The sequence below is a fragment of the Oncorhynchus clarkii genome, chromosome 9 (assembly GCF_045791955.1).
Source record: "Oncorhynchus clarkii lewisi isolate Uvic-CL-2024 chromosome 9, UVic_Ocla_1.0, whole genome shotgun sequence".
Classification (NCBI taxonomy): domain Eukaryota; kingdom Metazoa; phylum Chordata; class Actinopteri; order Salmoniformes; family Salmonidae; genus Oncorhynchus; species Oncorhynchus clarkii.
The window spans coordinates 29,156,294-29,169,564 of record NC_092155.1 but is presented as its reverse complement, the minus strand read 5'-3'; the positions used below and the strand labels follow the sequence as shown (position 1 = coordinate 29,169,564).

Here is a 13,271-nt window from a genome sequence, read left to right as displayed (position 1 = left end):
CTCTCTGTTCCTTTTCCCTTCCTCAGGGTGCTATCCTCACCACCATGCTGGCCACACGCAACTTCTCAGGTACGATGCATCTACCTACTGTGTTGTGGTTTCTTTCAAGGTGTCTCTCTTTTGGCTCTGTATTGTCTGTGATTTTGCTCCTTCTCTTCCTCTCGCTCGCTCACCAGATCAACATTTAGAATTCTCCCATCAGCTGCTGCTTAACAATGCAGCTGGATGTGTTATTTCACCGAAACACTTGAGGAAAACAATGGGGAGCGAAAGGAGGGATAGAGGGGCAGGTGTTAAAGGAAGGACTGATGGCGTGAGAGAGGAACAAGGACAAAAAAAAAGCACGAGAGTATGGAGCGACTAAATGAGTTGTAGGGGAGAACTCCAGGATGAATACGCTGGCCTTTAAAACTACCACCATCAGCCTGCTCTCAGTTCATATCAGTAGAGACTGCCTGGAGACCAGTGGAGCGATGCTGATCGATGCGGTTCAGATAATCTGGGCCTCTTTAAAGGGCAATACTTTAATATTTTGTCTGTTAGTTAAAAAATATTGATTTTCTCTCGGGTGATGAGTGAAGGGGAAGGGAAGGAAAAGGGGATAGGGTCAGTTGCACAACTGAATGCATTCAAAGGAAATATCTTCTGCATTTAACCCAACCCCTCTGAATCAGAGTGGCTACTGGAGGAAAGATGTGGACTTCACTTTCTCCTGCTTCCTTGTATTTATTTGGGCAATTTAGTTCAGGCAAGAAAAACACATGGTTTAATCTCGCTCTCCCTGTCAAGACTTTGGTTCTCTTGTTAACAGAAAATATGTTATTTAAAAAGTACATTGTTTTACATTTTCATTCTATATAGCCAATACTTTTTTTGTTCAAGAGCAAGACTTTACCAAGACCAGTGGTATTCAAAGTCGGGGTCACAACCCTTTATGGGGTCGCCCCACAAATAAAAAAACCTACAGATTATTATATGGGATCAATATACAAACTTTTTTGAGAAAGATGTTATTGAGTATGTATTTATTGGTTTATTTTCATTTTGATAGAGATGAAAACGCTATGAATCTAAGGTTATTTGGTCATGTAGAAATGTACTGATTTTCAAGGTTGTCATTTGATTTGGAATGGGGTGGGTATTCGCATGGAATTATTTTGGGAAAAAACGGGGTCCCCAGAAATTCTGGCGGAAAAAAATGGTGTCCTCGCTGAAAAAGTTTGAATTCCACTGCTTGACACCTGTTTTATTTACCTTTTTGTTTTTTCTCCATTCTGTCTTTGGGATTGTGTAACCTTGTGAGGTAAGAGTCTCTGTCATGGAAAGAGGCATGCCTTGGCACTGCTCTCTACCCATGTGCCCGTCTTGGTAACTTGCACCCCTCTCAGACGAAACATTTTTACAAACACCTTTCTTCTTCCCTCTCTCATACACTCTTCATACACTGTGTGGCTATTGTGTGACATCCCTGATCACTTTAACCAATCACTGAGCCTTTCCACGTGCCAGGAACCTCATCATTCTACCCGACCAGTCAATTAGCTCGCTCCATGCGTTGACTATATTTGCATGTTGATTTAGGAGTCGATGCTAACGTGTTCTCTATTGGGGAGTTGTCATTAAAATGATGAGTCTTCCTTAAGCAATGCAAGGGTCTCTATTTACAAGTGGGTGTGTTGGTAGAGGACATTAAACCTCAATTCTGTAGGACTGTCACAGTTTGCCCATAATTGGCTGTCTTCACTAGATTTAGTGGTGTGTGTGTGTGTGTGTGTGTGTCAGAGGTGTCCTCGCTGACCTTGTCCGCTTGTCCTCTATCCTTACAGCAGCCAAGAGCCTGCTCAACAAGAAAGCTGACGGCGTCAAGGTAAGTTATCTCATCGACTTCTGCGATCTTAACATCTGACAACGCACATTGACACACACACACACCTTTTAGTTATGGACTCATGTAACTTATATTGTAACTGACAGTCTCGGAAGAGAAATTTGAATATTTCTACAGTACATTTGTTTCAGCTGCCAGCAGTGAAATGGTGTCAGTTTGAGTGCTGCATGACTAACATACTGACGAGAGCAGGCACCAGACGCGATTAGGACACGCAGGTTGAAATGTCAAAACGAACTCTGAACCAACTACAGTTGAAGTCGGAGGTTTACGTACACCTTAGCCAAATACATTTAAACTCAGATTTTTACAATTCCTGACATTTAATCCCAGTAAAAATGCCCTGTTTTTAGGATCAGCACTTTATTTGAAGAATGTGAAATGTCAGAATAATAGTAGAGAGAATGATTTATTTCAGCTTTTATTTCTTTCATCACAGTCCCAGTGGGTCAGAAGTTTACATACACTCAATTAGTATTTGGTAGCATTGCCTTTAAATGGTTTAACTTGGGTCAAACGTTTCAGGTAGCCTTCCATAAGCTTCCCACAATAAATTGGGTGAATTTTGGCCCATTCCTCCTGACAGAGCTGGTGTAACTGAGTCAGGTTTGTAGGCCTCCTTGCTTGCACACACTTTTTCAGTTCTGCCCACACATTTTCTATGGGATTGAGGCCACTCCAATACCTTGACTTTGTTGTCCTTAAGCCATTTTGCCACAACTTTGGAAGTATGCTTGGGGTCATTGTCCATTTGGAAGACCCATTTGCGACCAAGCTTTAACTTCCTGACTGATGTCTTGAGATGTTGCTTCAATATATCCACGTAATTTTCCTCCCTCATGATGCATCTATTTTGTGAAGTGCACAAGTCCCTCGTGCAGCAATGCTCCCCCAAAACAGGATGCTGCCACCCCTGTGCTTCACGGTTGGGATGGTGTTCTTCACCTTGCAGGCTTCCCCATTTTTCCTCCAAACATAACGATGGTCATTATGGCCAAACAGTTTTATTTTTGTTTCATCAGAGCAGAGGACATTTAAAAAAGTACAATCTTTGTCCCCATGTGCAGTTGCAAACCGTAGTCTGGCTTTTTTATGGTGGTTTTGGAGCAGTGGCTTCTTCCTCGCTGAGCGGCCTTTCAGGTTATGTCAATATAGGACTCATTTTACTGTGGATATAGATACTTTTGTACCTGTTTCCTCCAGCATCTTCACAAGGTCCTTTGCTGCTGTTCTGAGATTGATTTGCACTTTTCGCACCAAAGTACGTTCATCTCGAGGAGACAGAACGCAACTCCTTCCTGAGCGGTATGACGGCTGCATAGTCCCATGGTGTTTATACTTGTGTACTATTGCTTGTACAGATGCATGTGGTGCCTTCAGGAGTTTGGAAATTGCTCCCAAGGATGAACCAGACTTGTGGAGGTCTACAAAAAAGAATTCTGAGGTCTTGGCTGATTTCTTTTGACTTTCCCATGATGTCAAGCAAAGAGGCACTGAGTTAGGTAGGCCTTGAAATACATCCACAGGTACACCTCCAATTGACTCCAATGATGTCAATTAGCCTATCAGAAACTTCTAAAGCCATGACATCATTTTCTGGAATTTTTCAAGCTGTGTAAAGACACAGTAAACTTAGTGTATGTAAACTTCTGACCACTGGAATTGTGATACAGTGAATTATAAGTGAAATCATCTGTCTGTAATCAATTGTTGGAAAAATGACCTGTGTCATACACAAAGTAGATGTCCTAACCGCCAAAACTATAGTTTGTTAACAAGAAATTTGTGGAATGCTTGAAAAACGAGATTTAATGATTCCAACCTAAGTGTATGTAAACTTCTGACTTCAACTGTATATTCATTTAGGGACAGGTCGAAACACATGAAGCATTCATGGATCTTTTGTAGAATTGTATTTATTTTTGAGTCACACAAAATCGTGTGTTCTCTCCTCCGACAACTAATCCACAGATAAAAGGGGAATTTAGTTTGTTTCTAGTAATCTCTCATCCTTCAGTCTTCTTCTGTGGACTTTTATATGGCGGTTAGCAACCAACTTTAAGGCACATTACCGCTACCAACTGGACTGGAGTGTGGTCCTCAGTTCATCTTTCGATCACCCAAGTGGATATATGCTCCTAAAAAACAACGAGGAGATGGAATCAAGAATCAAGTTCTTTTTTTGACGTCTGGCTACACACAGACGCTCATTGAGCAGTTTGGATGAAATGATTGATTGGCATGTAGGTGTACATTTATGTTGCGACGCCCGCGCACGCAACGCGGCCTGGTGTGGTCAGCATGTAAGATATTTCAATAATCGTGCTCCGCCTTTACAAAATAATTCAGTCACAGAGTGGTAGCGTCTGTTTTGTGATCTGAGGAAGCTGACCGATCTGCTAAATCTGACTGGAAGTCCTCATCTCCCGTCTAATCAAATCTCAGCTGTCATAGCAGCTAGTGGTTCAATATGACCTCCACGTGTTCCTCAGTAACTCTGTTCCCCCTCTATCTCTCTGTTTCTAAATCTGACTACAAAATTCGTGTCACTCTCTTCCTTATTGGGGGATTTTATTTCCCCTCCTCTCAATACTGCTCGCTCCTTTCTATTTTCTATATTTCTCCCCTACCCCCCCTGTTCTCTCACACTCCCCTCTTGTCACTCTCACCCCTCTTTTCAACCCCTCATTTCTTGCTCTCCCCACTGGGAGTCTGTGGGGTCACAGCTGTGCTACAGTAGCTGTCCTCCAGTGGCCGTCTCCCCACCTTTAGTCCAGTGTCAAAATACTGGCTGACTTTGTGTATGCCCCCTGCATCTGTCTGCCTCCCCTGACCCCCATCTCCCTCTCCAAATGCTGATCCTAAAATACTAGGATCACATACCCAGGAGCTGCACTTGACATGCACTATATATACAACAGTAGGTGGACACCCCTTCAAATGAGTGGATTTGGCTATTTCAGCCACACCCGTTGCTGACATAGGCCATTCTACTGTTTGGTTTACTGAAGAGCTCAGTGACTTTCAATGTGGCACCGTTCACAGGATGCCACCTTTCCAACAAGTCAGTTTGTCAAATTTCTGCCCAACTAGAGCTGCCCTGGTCAGCTGTAATGTTATTGTGAAGTGGAAACATCTAGGAGCAACAACGGCTCGGCCGCAAAGTGGTTGGCCACACAAGCTCCGAGAACGGGACCGCCGAGTGCTGAAGCGCGTAGCTCATTACAATCATCTGTCCTCGGTTGCAACACTCATTACCAAGTTCCAAACTGCCTCTGGAAGCAACATCAGCACAATAACTGTTGATCGGGAGCTTCATGAAATGGGTTTCCATGGCCGGGCAGCCGCACACAAGCCTAAGGTCAGTAATGAATGGAGTGATGAATCACGCTTTACCATCTGACAGTCTGACAGACAAATCTTGGTTTGTTGGATGCCAGGAGAATGCTACCTGCCCGAATGCATAGTGCCAACTGTAAAGTTTGGTGGAGGAGGAATAATGCTCTGGGGCTGTTTTTCATGGTTCGGGCTAGGCCCCTCAGTTCCAGTGAAGAGACATTTTAACGCTACAGCATACAATGACATTCTAGACCATTCTGTGCTTCCAATTTTGTGGCAACAGTTTGGGGAAGGCCTTTTCCTGTTTCCGCATGACAATGCCCCTGTGCACAAAGCAAGGTCCATACAGAAATGGTTTGTCAAGATCAGTGTGGAAGAACTTGACTGGCCTGCACAGAGCCCTGACCTCAACCCCATTGAACACCTTTGGGATGAATTGGAATGTCGACTGTGAACCAGGCCTAATCGCCCAAGATCAGTGCCCAACCTCCCCACAGAAATGTTCCAACATCTAGTGGAAAGCTTTCCCAGAAAGCAGCAAAGGGGGGACCAACTTTATATTAATGACCATGATTTTGAAATGAGATGTTCAACGAGCAGGTATCCACTTACTCTCATCAATCTACACACAATATCCCATAATGACAAAGCGAAAACAGGTTGTTAGAATTTTTTTGCAACTTTATAAAAAATAAAAAAAACGTATTTACATAATTCGGACCATTTGCTGAGACTCGAAATTGAGCGCAGGTTTCCATTAGTTATACTTGATGTTTCTAAAATTTGATTGGAGTCCACTTGTCATAAATGTAATTGATTGTTACATTACAGCCTTATTCTAAAATTGTGTTTTCCCCTCATCATTCTACACACAATAACTCATAATGACAAAGTAAAACTTGTTTTAAGAACATTTTGCAAATGTACCCCCCCCCCCCCCCCGAATAAAACAACTAATATCACATTTTCATAAGTATTCAAACCCTTTACTCAGCAGACATGTATTTGGGGAGTTTCTCCCATTCTTCTTTTTAGATCCCCTCAAGCTCTGTCAGGTTGGATGGGGAACGTCGCTGCACAGCCATTTTTTTTTTAGGACCATCGAAATGTTAGCTATTAAAATCAGATCCAACAATCTCAAGGGACTAGAAATGGGCTTAAAAACAAAGGCGTCAATGTATGCCGATGACTCAACTTGTCTTGAATTCGTAATATGGATCCCCTGCACAGTCTCGTTGAGGATCTAGATAGCTTCTCTAACCTCTCTAGATTAAAACAGAAGTACGGAGGACAAAAATAACTTATGTATATTCTAAACACATTTTTTTACATCCATGGAACTTTCTTTTTTTTGACACAGTAGTTACATATTGGTCTTTTGAGATACATTACATGTAACTACTGTGCCAAATATGTAAACGTAAATGTACATACCAAGTTATTTCTGTCCTCCGAGGAGGGGTGATGGATAAACCAATATATTTGATAACACCGTTACCCCAAGGTGCTTATGGCAGGCGGTTTAAGCAGCTGTAGGAGGTTTAGCATCTAGGTACATTTGTACCTGATATATTTGCCCAAAAACTCTTTCTAAATCAGTCTATCTGCAGCCGTGTGAGTCATCGGTGTGCTTTGAAAGCACAGCAGGCAGCTTTTGAAGGATTATTTCAGGTTTAGCGCAGGGGTCCAGCATGTTACCCTCTTAAATGTCACTGCCTCTGAGGCTGTGTTGAAGAGTAGATAACCTAATGGACTGGGGAAATGGCAGGCATTACATTATTTAGTCCTGCCATCAATTTCGGTTTCCGTGTATGCTAAATCTTTAATGATCACAAATGTGTGCGGCAGGTAGCCTAGCGGTTGAGAGCGTTGGGCCAGTAACCGAAAGGTCGCTGGTTTTATTCCGGACTTGGGGAAAAATCTGTCGGTGCCCTTGAGCAAGACACTTAACCCTAATTGCTCCTGTAAGTCGCTCTGGATAAGAGTGTCTGCTAAATGACTCAAATGTAAATGTGTTTTTGAGAAAGGCTATTTTATAACAGAGTGTACTGTTAAGTCTAGGGTCTTGAGTCTTGACACATATTGGTTGTGATATTGGACCCAGTTTGTCTTGTTCTCTTTTGTGTTCTGTCTGAGACTGAGCCAATGCCAATATTGCTGGTATTCCTGTCCCTACTTTTTGTCCAACCTTGCATCTACCACGGCTTGCCAGTTATGTGGTTGATTATAGAACACCCTAGTGCTGTCTAGTGGTTAGTTTCTGGGTGGTTCAATCTGCCATTTGTAGATCCCTGGCCAAGGATAGTTGTCTCCGTATCTTGGTATAATGAGCAACCCATTGTGTAAGCCTCTTGATGTGTAGTTTGAGTTTCATGGCTAGCTCCCCATATCTCCCTGAGGAGAACCTAGTTCGATGATCAGGTGCATTCCAGTTGACCCATATTACCTAGTACTTAAAAAAAAATTGTTTTACATAGCTGGGATGCCCAATGACCGGGCTACAAAATCAGGGCATGCAGTTCACAAAGGAATAGCATAACACTTTTTGACCTTAATTTTGTCCCCTGACGTGCTTCCGATGCAGACGATGATGTTCCTGCTAACAGTAAAAACCCAAAAACTATAGGGATGTCACAATGTCGTTTGACTTTAAATTTCAACAGCATTGGATAATTGCATGACTACTGAATTTGTATTTCTCATGTCTAGTTTAGAGCCACAATGGCACTAATTCGTTAGATTTAAGGTCTCCATAAACAATGTTAATAGTGGCAATTTAGGCTTCCTGAAAAACATGAAAAAAGTAGAGCGGAACAGCCGATCGCTTTCAAGTTCATGTTTATGAAGTTCTGTTTCAGCGAGGAACTCCTTTGCATGTTTATTCTGCTTATAATCCTCCAGAATAATGATGACCAGCTACAAGCTTGGAACCCACAGATTTGTCTCATGAACTTACTTTCTCTCACTCCTCTTTATACCCTGCAGAGTATTTGCTCATTAACTCCTAACATTTTCACTCCCGCAGCTGTGTATTCCGGGACACCTCTCCTGTCTCTCTCCCTGCTTGGACCACTGGGTCCTTTGTTCCTGATATCAATCGCTGTTTCTTGTCTCCGTCTCTGTCCACTTACCTTTTTAGATCAACAACAACAAGACCAATGTAGTCACCAGCCCCAAAGAGCCCCCCACTCTGGTACACTGTCTGTCTTTCTGCACGTCTGCCTGCCTGTCTGTCTGTCTGTCTCATCCTCCATGCTCGGGCTGCTCGCCTCACTCTAACAACGTCTGTCTTTGTTTTGTTCCCAGTGATGCTTCTTTTTAATATTGAATTTTTGTTTTCTTTTTTTCATCACACACAGGCGTTTACTTTTACTGTGGACCAGTAGTCACTGCAGTTGGCATGTGCACTTTTTGCTTCTGCGTGTGTGAACAACTGTACATCCCGGGGTTTGTGTTTTTACTTTCACTCCACTTAAGCCCCCCCCCCCCCCCAAGTTACCAAGGAAACCAATGAGACATGCTGGTTAAAACACGCATGCATGCTTCCCAAAATAGACCTCGCACACTAGCAGTGAAACGCATCCTAAGATTACTCCGCTAGTGCCATCCGTGTCACCCTGTCACCACACGTGAGCTTCAACGTGACCGTGCCATGGCATGCCTTATGACAGCCCACCTGTCGGCACTGCCCAGAGGGAATCGACCCAGACTTACCGCAGTTTTGTCTACGCGTGTTAGACATGTCAGGTCAGCCAAGAGGCCTGTACTGTATTTAACCAGCCCCGGGCAGAACCGTCGACACATCCCTAGTATAATGTCACCATTTGTAAATGCATACAAAATATTAGCTTTGTTTTTCCATCCCATTATGTATACAATAACATGGTAATAACCTTGTGGCTTTTTAACAATGGCTATTACACTACTTCTAAAGTGATGGGGTTATGTATTTCTAGGTGTTAGAAATGTGGCATGTTGATGTTCTCACACACAGACACACACACACACAGACACACACACACACACACACACACACACACACACACACACTGTCTGGAGTCAGCTCTTAAGGGTCAACTGCACGCCTTGCTTTGGCTGTACACACGTAAAATACCTTCCTGTAGTTTATATCCAGGAAGGGCCTGGTGACTAGCATGCTTCCTACTGCTGTACACCTCCCATCCTGTCTTGGTTGCTGTGTGTCTGTTTTAAAAATGAATATCATAGCCTTGTCTTCTGATGCCTTTTATATTGCACCAAGTTGACGACTCTAAGATCTCTCGTTTTCATGCAAAAAGTTGGGTGTGCTGCATTAAAGCCCTTAGCTATAGCCTCAGTGGTGCATCGTTTGTCCTTGATTTTTACCCCCAAAACTTGCCTTCTCCGAGGTTCCTTTGGCCCTTTTTTTCTCTCTTTCTTATTAACTATTTACCACGCCAATTTCCTGTCTATTTAACCCCTTCTTCACCCTCTTCCTCCTCCTCTCTGTGAACCAGGAGCCTCAAACCACTGTCATCCACAACCCAACTGATGGAAACAAAGTAGTGAGTAAATGGAACAGTAGTACCAAACATTTAGGTGTTTGCTGTTGTCCTCTAGTTAGCAGAGTGATAAGCTAATTTGGTTTTTAAGTTTGTGTTTCTTACAAAGCCTTGTATAACGTTGCATGCATGGCGCCTTGGTGTGTATGTCCTAAATGTTTGTTTAATTTGCGCTTCACACAGACACCGGACTTAGGACTTTGTCAACATGTTTTATCTCAGGTTAAACAAATGTGCATGCTGTATTTATACACAGAGTATATAAAAACATTAAGAACACCGTAAAAGAAGGATTTTTAAGCCTTGAGACATAGATTGTGTATGTGTGCCATTCAGAGGGTGCATGGCCAAGGCAAAACATTTAAGTGCCTTTTGAACAGGGTATGGTAAAAGGGTGCCAGGCGCAAAGGTTTGTGTCAAGAACTGCTACGCTGCCGGGTTTTTCCACGCTCAACAGTTTCCTGTATGGTCCACCACCCAAAGGACATCCAGCCAACTTGATACAACTATAGGAAGCATTGGAGTCAACATGGGCCAGCATCCCTGTGAAACGCATTCGACACCTTGTAGAGTCCGTTCCCCGACGAGCTAGAATGCGATTCGGTTTGACGAATGTGGATCCAGGGATATGTCTCCTTTAGATATGTTGTTCTTATAACGCTTTGTGCGTGAAGATGTGCATTCGGTTTTTTCACTATCTGAGTGTTGTTGGAGTAGTACTGCTAGTGGCTTGCTGTTAAAATGACATAGTTCAAAACTAGGCCCTACAGCTTGTGTGACCAAAGTGAGACGTCGACCTCTGTTCAAATCTGTTCTGTCACAATGTCAATGATGATATTTTTGTTTGTGTGACTATAGCCCAAAAGAGTATGTTTAGTTATCCAAATCTGTTCTCTCAGCGGTTCCCGAAGATAATCAGTTTCCTTTGCCCAAACTATTTTACTCATCTGACAAAGCGTTACTTCTCTTGTGCTCCCGCTTTATCCAGTTTCAACGGCCGACAGGTGTCCATTGTTCTCAGCTGTTTGTTCTTGTCCAACAGGAGTCCAGTGAGAGTGCAAACACCACCATGGAGGATGAGGACGTGAAAGGTAGGAGCACACACCTGTATTAGGCAAGTAGCTCGGTGTTGGCTGTGCACAGTCTAAGTGAAAGGGAATGTGTTATTCTCACAGCACTGATGTGTTGGCATGTATTTTTGTCCTACTGATTTTGCATCAATATGTACTGCTATCCCTGTTTTTCTTTTGTATAATTTTGTTTGTATGAATTCATCAGGTAAGCATGTGTTTATCCAGGCATCCATTCTGCTTTTTCATTTAATATGCTTAATTAATCCACTTCATCTGTCCATTGTTATTTATTTTACCCCCTTTTCCTGCCCAATTTTGTAATATGCCATTGGAATCCAATTGCGATCTTATCTCATCACTGCAACTCCCCCAACGGGTCGAGCCATGCGTCCTTCGAAACATGACCCGCCAAAACGCGCTTTTTAACACCCGCCCGCTTAACCCGGAAGCCAGCCGCACTAATGTGTCGGAGGAGGAGGAAACACTGTTCAACTGACGACCGGAAGTCAGCCTGCAGGCGCCCGGCCCGCCACAAGGAGTCGCTAGAGCACAATGAGCCAAGTAAAGCCCCCCCTCCCCCCGGCCAAACCCACATGGACAGATGTTTCACCTAGTCGGCTCGGGGATTCGAACCAGCTACCTTTCGGTTACTGGCCCAATGCTCTTAACCGCGAGGCTACCTGCCAAGACCAATGGTATTGGCAGAACAATGGGTGAATTGTGGCCCAACTTTGATTGTCAGTGGTGCATTTTACACCCACTCTGCTGAGCTAGTTAGTGACTCATTAGTGATTTGGAACTGTGTCTACAGTGGGTTGTGGGAACTAACACAATGAGAGCAGGCTGAGTCTACAAAGAGAAGCCATGGGGGAGGTGTGGACACTGTGTACAGTCGTTTAGGGAGCCAAATCAGGCTCTGCTGCAGGCCTTGCATGATTTCCCATTTCGCTGCTGCCCTGTTGGTCCACTGAGCCAGAACTGTGTGTGTGTGTGTGTGTGTGTGTGTGCATGAGCAACACCATTACATCTGTAATGGTGTTGCTCGTGCACACACACACACTGTCATTAGTAGCATTAGTAGCACACTGTCATTAGTAGCATTTGTTTACCTTCCTCTTCAAATGGATGGTTTTGCAGTTTTTTTTTTTTTTGAAACCCAGAGGGGCAACATTGCGAGACTACCGGGAACGCTTGCAAAGCAGACCAGGCTGAGGTTTGGGGTTAGAGAAGTCGATGAGAGAAGTGAAATATTCTTCCATCGCTGTTCATTTTCTCGAAATCTGAAGGCACGACCTGGATTGGAGCCAATGTCTTAAGTAGTCGAACATGTTATTACTCCAGCCTCGTGAAAGTGACAAACCGACACACTTACACAAGGAGTGCCTTTGATTTGACGGCCTCCACGTGCGCAGTTCGACACGAGACCACCGTTGGACCCGATTAACGTGTTTCTGCGCACGAGCTTAGCTAGCTAAAGTCGCTATGACATGGCCTACAAGTGTGATCGGGGATTTCCTTGTATGACGTCATGGCATCTGGGGAGCGTGACGATGACCCCAATCACAATGATTCATCTACTCACTCTACACTCCTTCAAAAGGCCCGAGGCGGGGATGCAATTTCATTGGTCAATCTCATGAGCTACCTGCTTTGAACAGTCATTCCTAGCTCCTAGTACTCCTAGCTATGGCAGTTTGTGTGGAGAGAAAATTATGTTTCATTGCATTTGAGAGTTGCTTTCTGTCAACGTTTGCATTCCATGACGGATGATTACTGATGGGTTCTGGCTTTGTGCAATGTGACACCGTCTCATTACTGTTTTCTCCACCAAACGTGTCTGTGTTGCGGCTGTTGTTTAGAGACTCGTCATTTTCATATTCCCTTTGTTTGAAAGATGAAGGCATTGCATTTCCCAGTTTGACGTGGTCGTTCCATCACGTTGTGCGTGTGTAGGAGTTGGTAGACTGTAGGATGTGGGTTTTTGCATTGTCTCGCCCTGTATTTTCTACTGTTCCGAATAAACAAAACCATGTTGCTGGCCACAGCACATTCTGAAGCACCAACCCAACACACAGGAACCTATCAGTGCCCAAGTGTCACTCACCCTGTAACATCAACACTTGCCAGAAAGAGGAGGCCTTACAACCATCCCAGCATACATTTTTCATCTGTTTTTTTTTTATTAACATTTGTCATGCCTTTCCTCCTCAGCATTTTGTTTCCAGAGCTCCCACTGAGGACAAGGCAATGTCACTCATCCTTCATTCACTCAACCTTTCATTTCTTTTCTCCATTTTACATTTTTGTTTTCAATCCCTCACCACCATCCATCCACCCACCACTCATACCAATAACCCTTGTCACCCTGACACCCTTGCCCAAGTCTCCGGTCCCTCCTCCCCACTCTCCCCTTGCTTCTGGCGGGAGCAC

General features: G+C 43.7%; 1 protein-coding gene across 6 annotated transcripts in view; it reads left to right on the top strand.

Annotated features, from left to right (window-relative positions):
* LOC139416190 (calcium/calmodulin-dependent protein kinase type II delta chain) overlaps positions 1-13,271 on the top strand; it is a 121,060-nt gene that overhangs the window by 87,722 nt on the left and 20,067 nt on the right. For 2 of the 6 annotated variants that reach the window (XM_071164562.1, XM_071164561.1), the window contains exons 12-16: positions 27-69; positions 1,830-1,867; positions 8,367-8,420; positions 9,724-9,771; positions 10,811-10,859. In XM_071164562.1, the coding sequence (XP_071020663.1) occupies positions 27-69; positions 1,830-1,867; positions 8,367-8,420; positions 9,724-9,771; positions 10,811-10,859 (232 nt within the window). The remainder of the gene's footprint in view (positions 1-26; positions 70-1,829; positions 1,868-8,366; positions 8,421-9,723; positions 9,772-10,810; positions 10,860-13,271) is intronic. The other 4 variants (XM_071164564.1, XM_071164563.1, XM_071164566.1 and 1 more) reach the window with 2 other exon arrangements.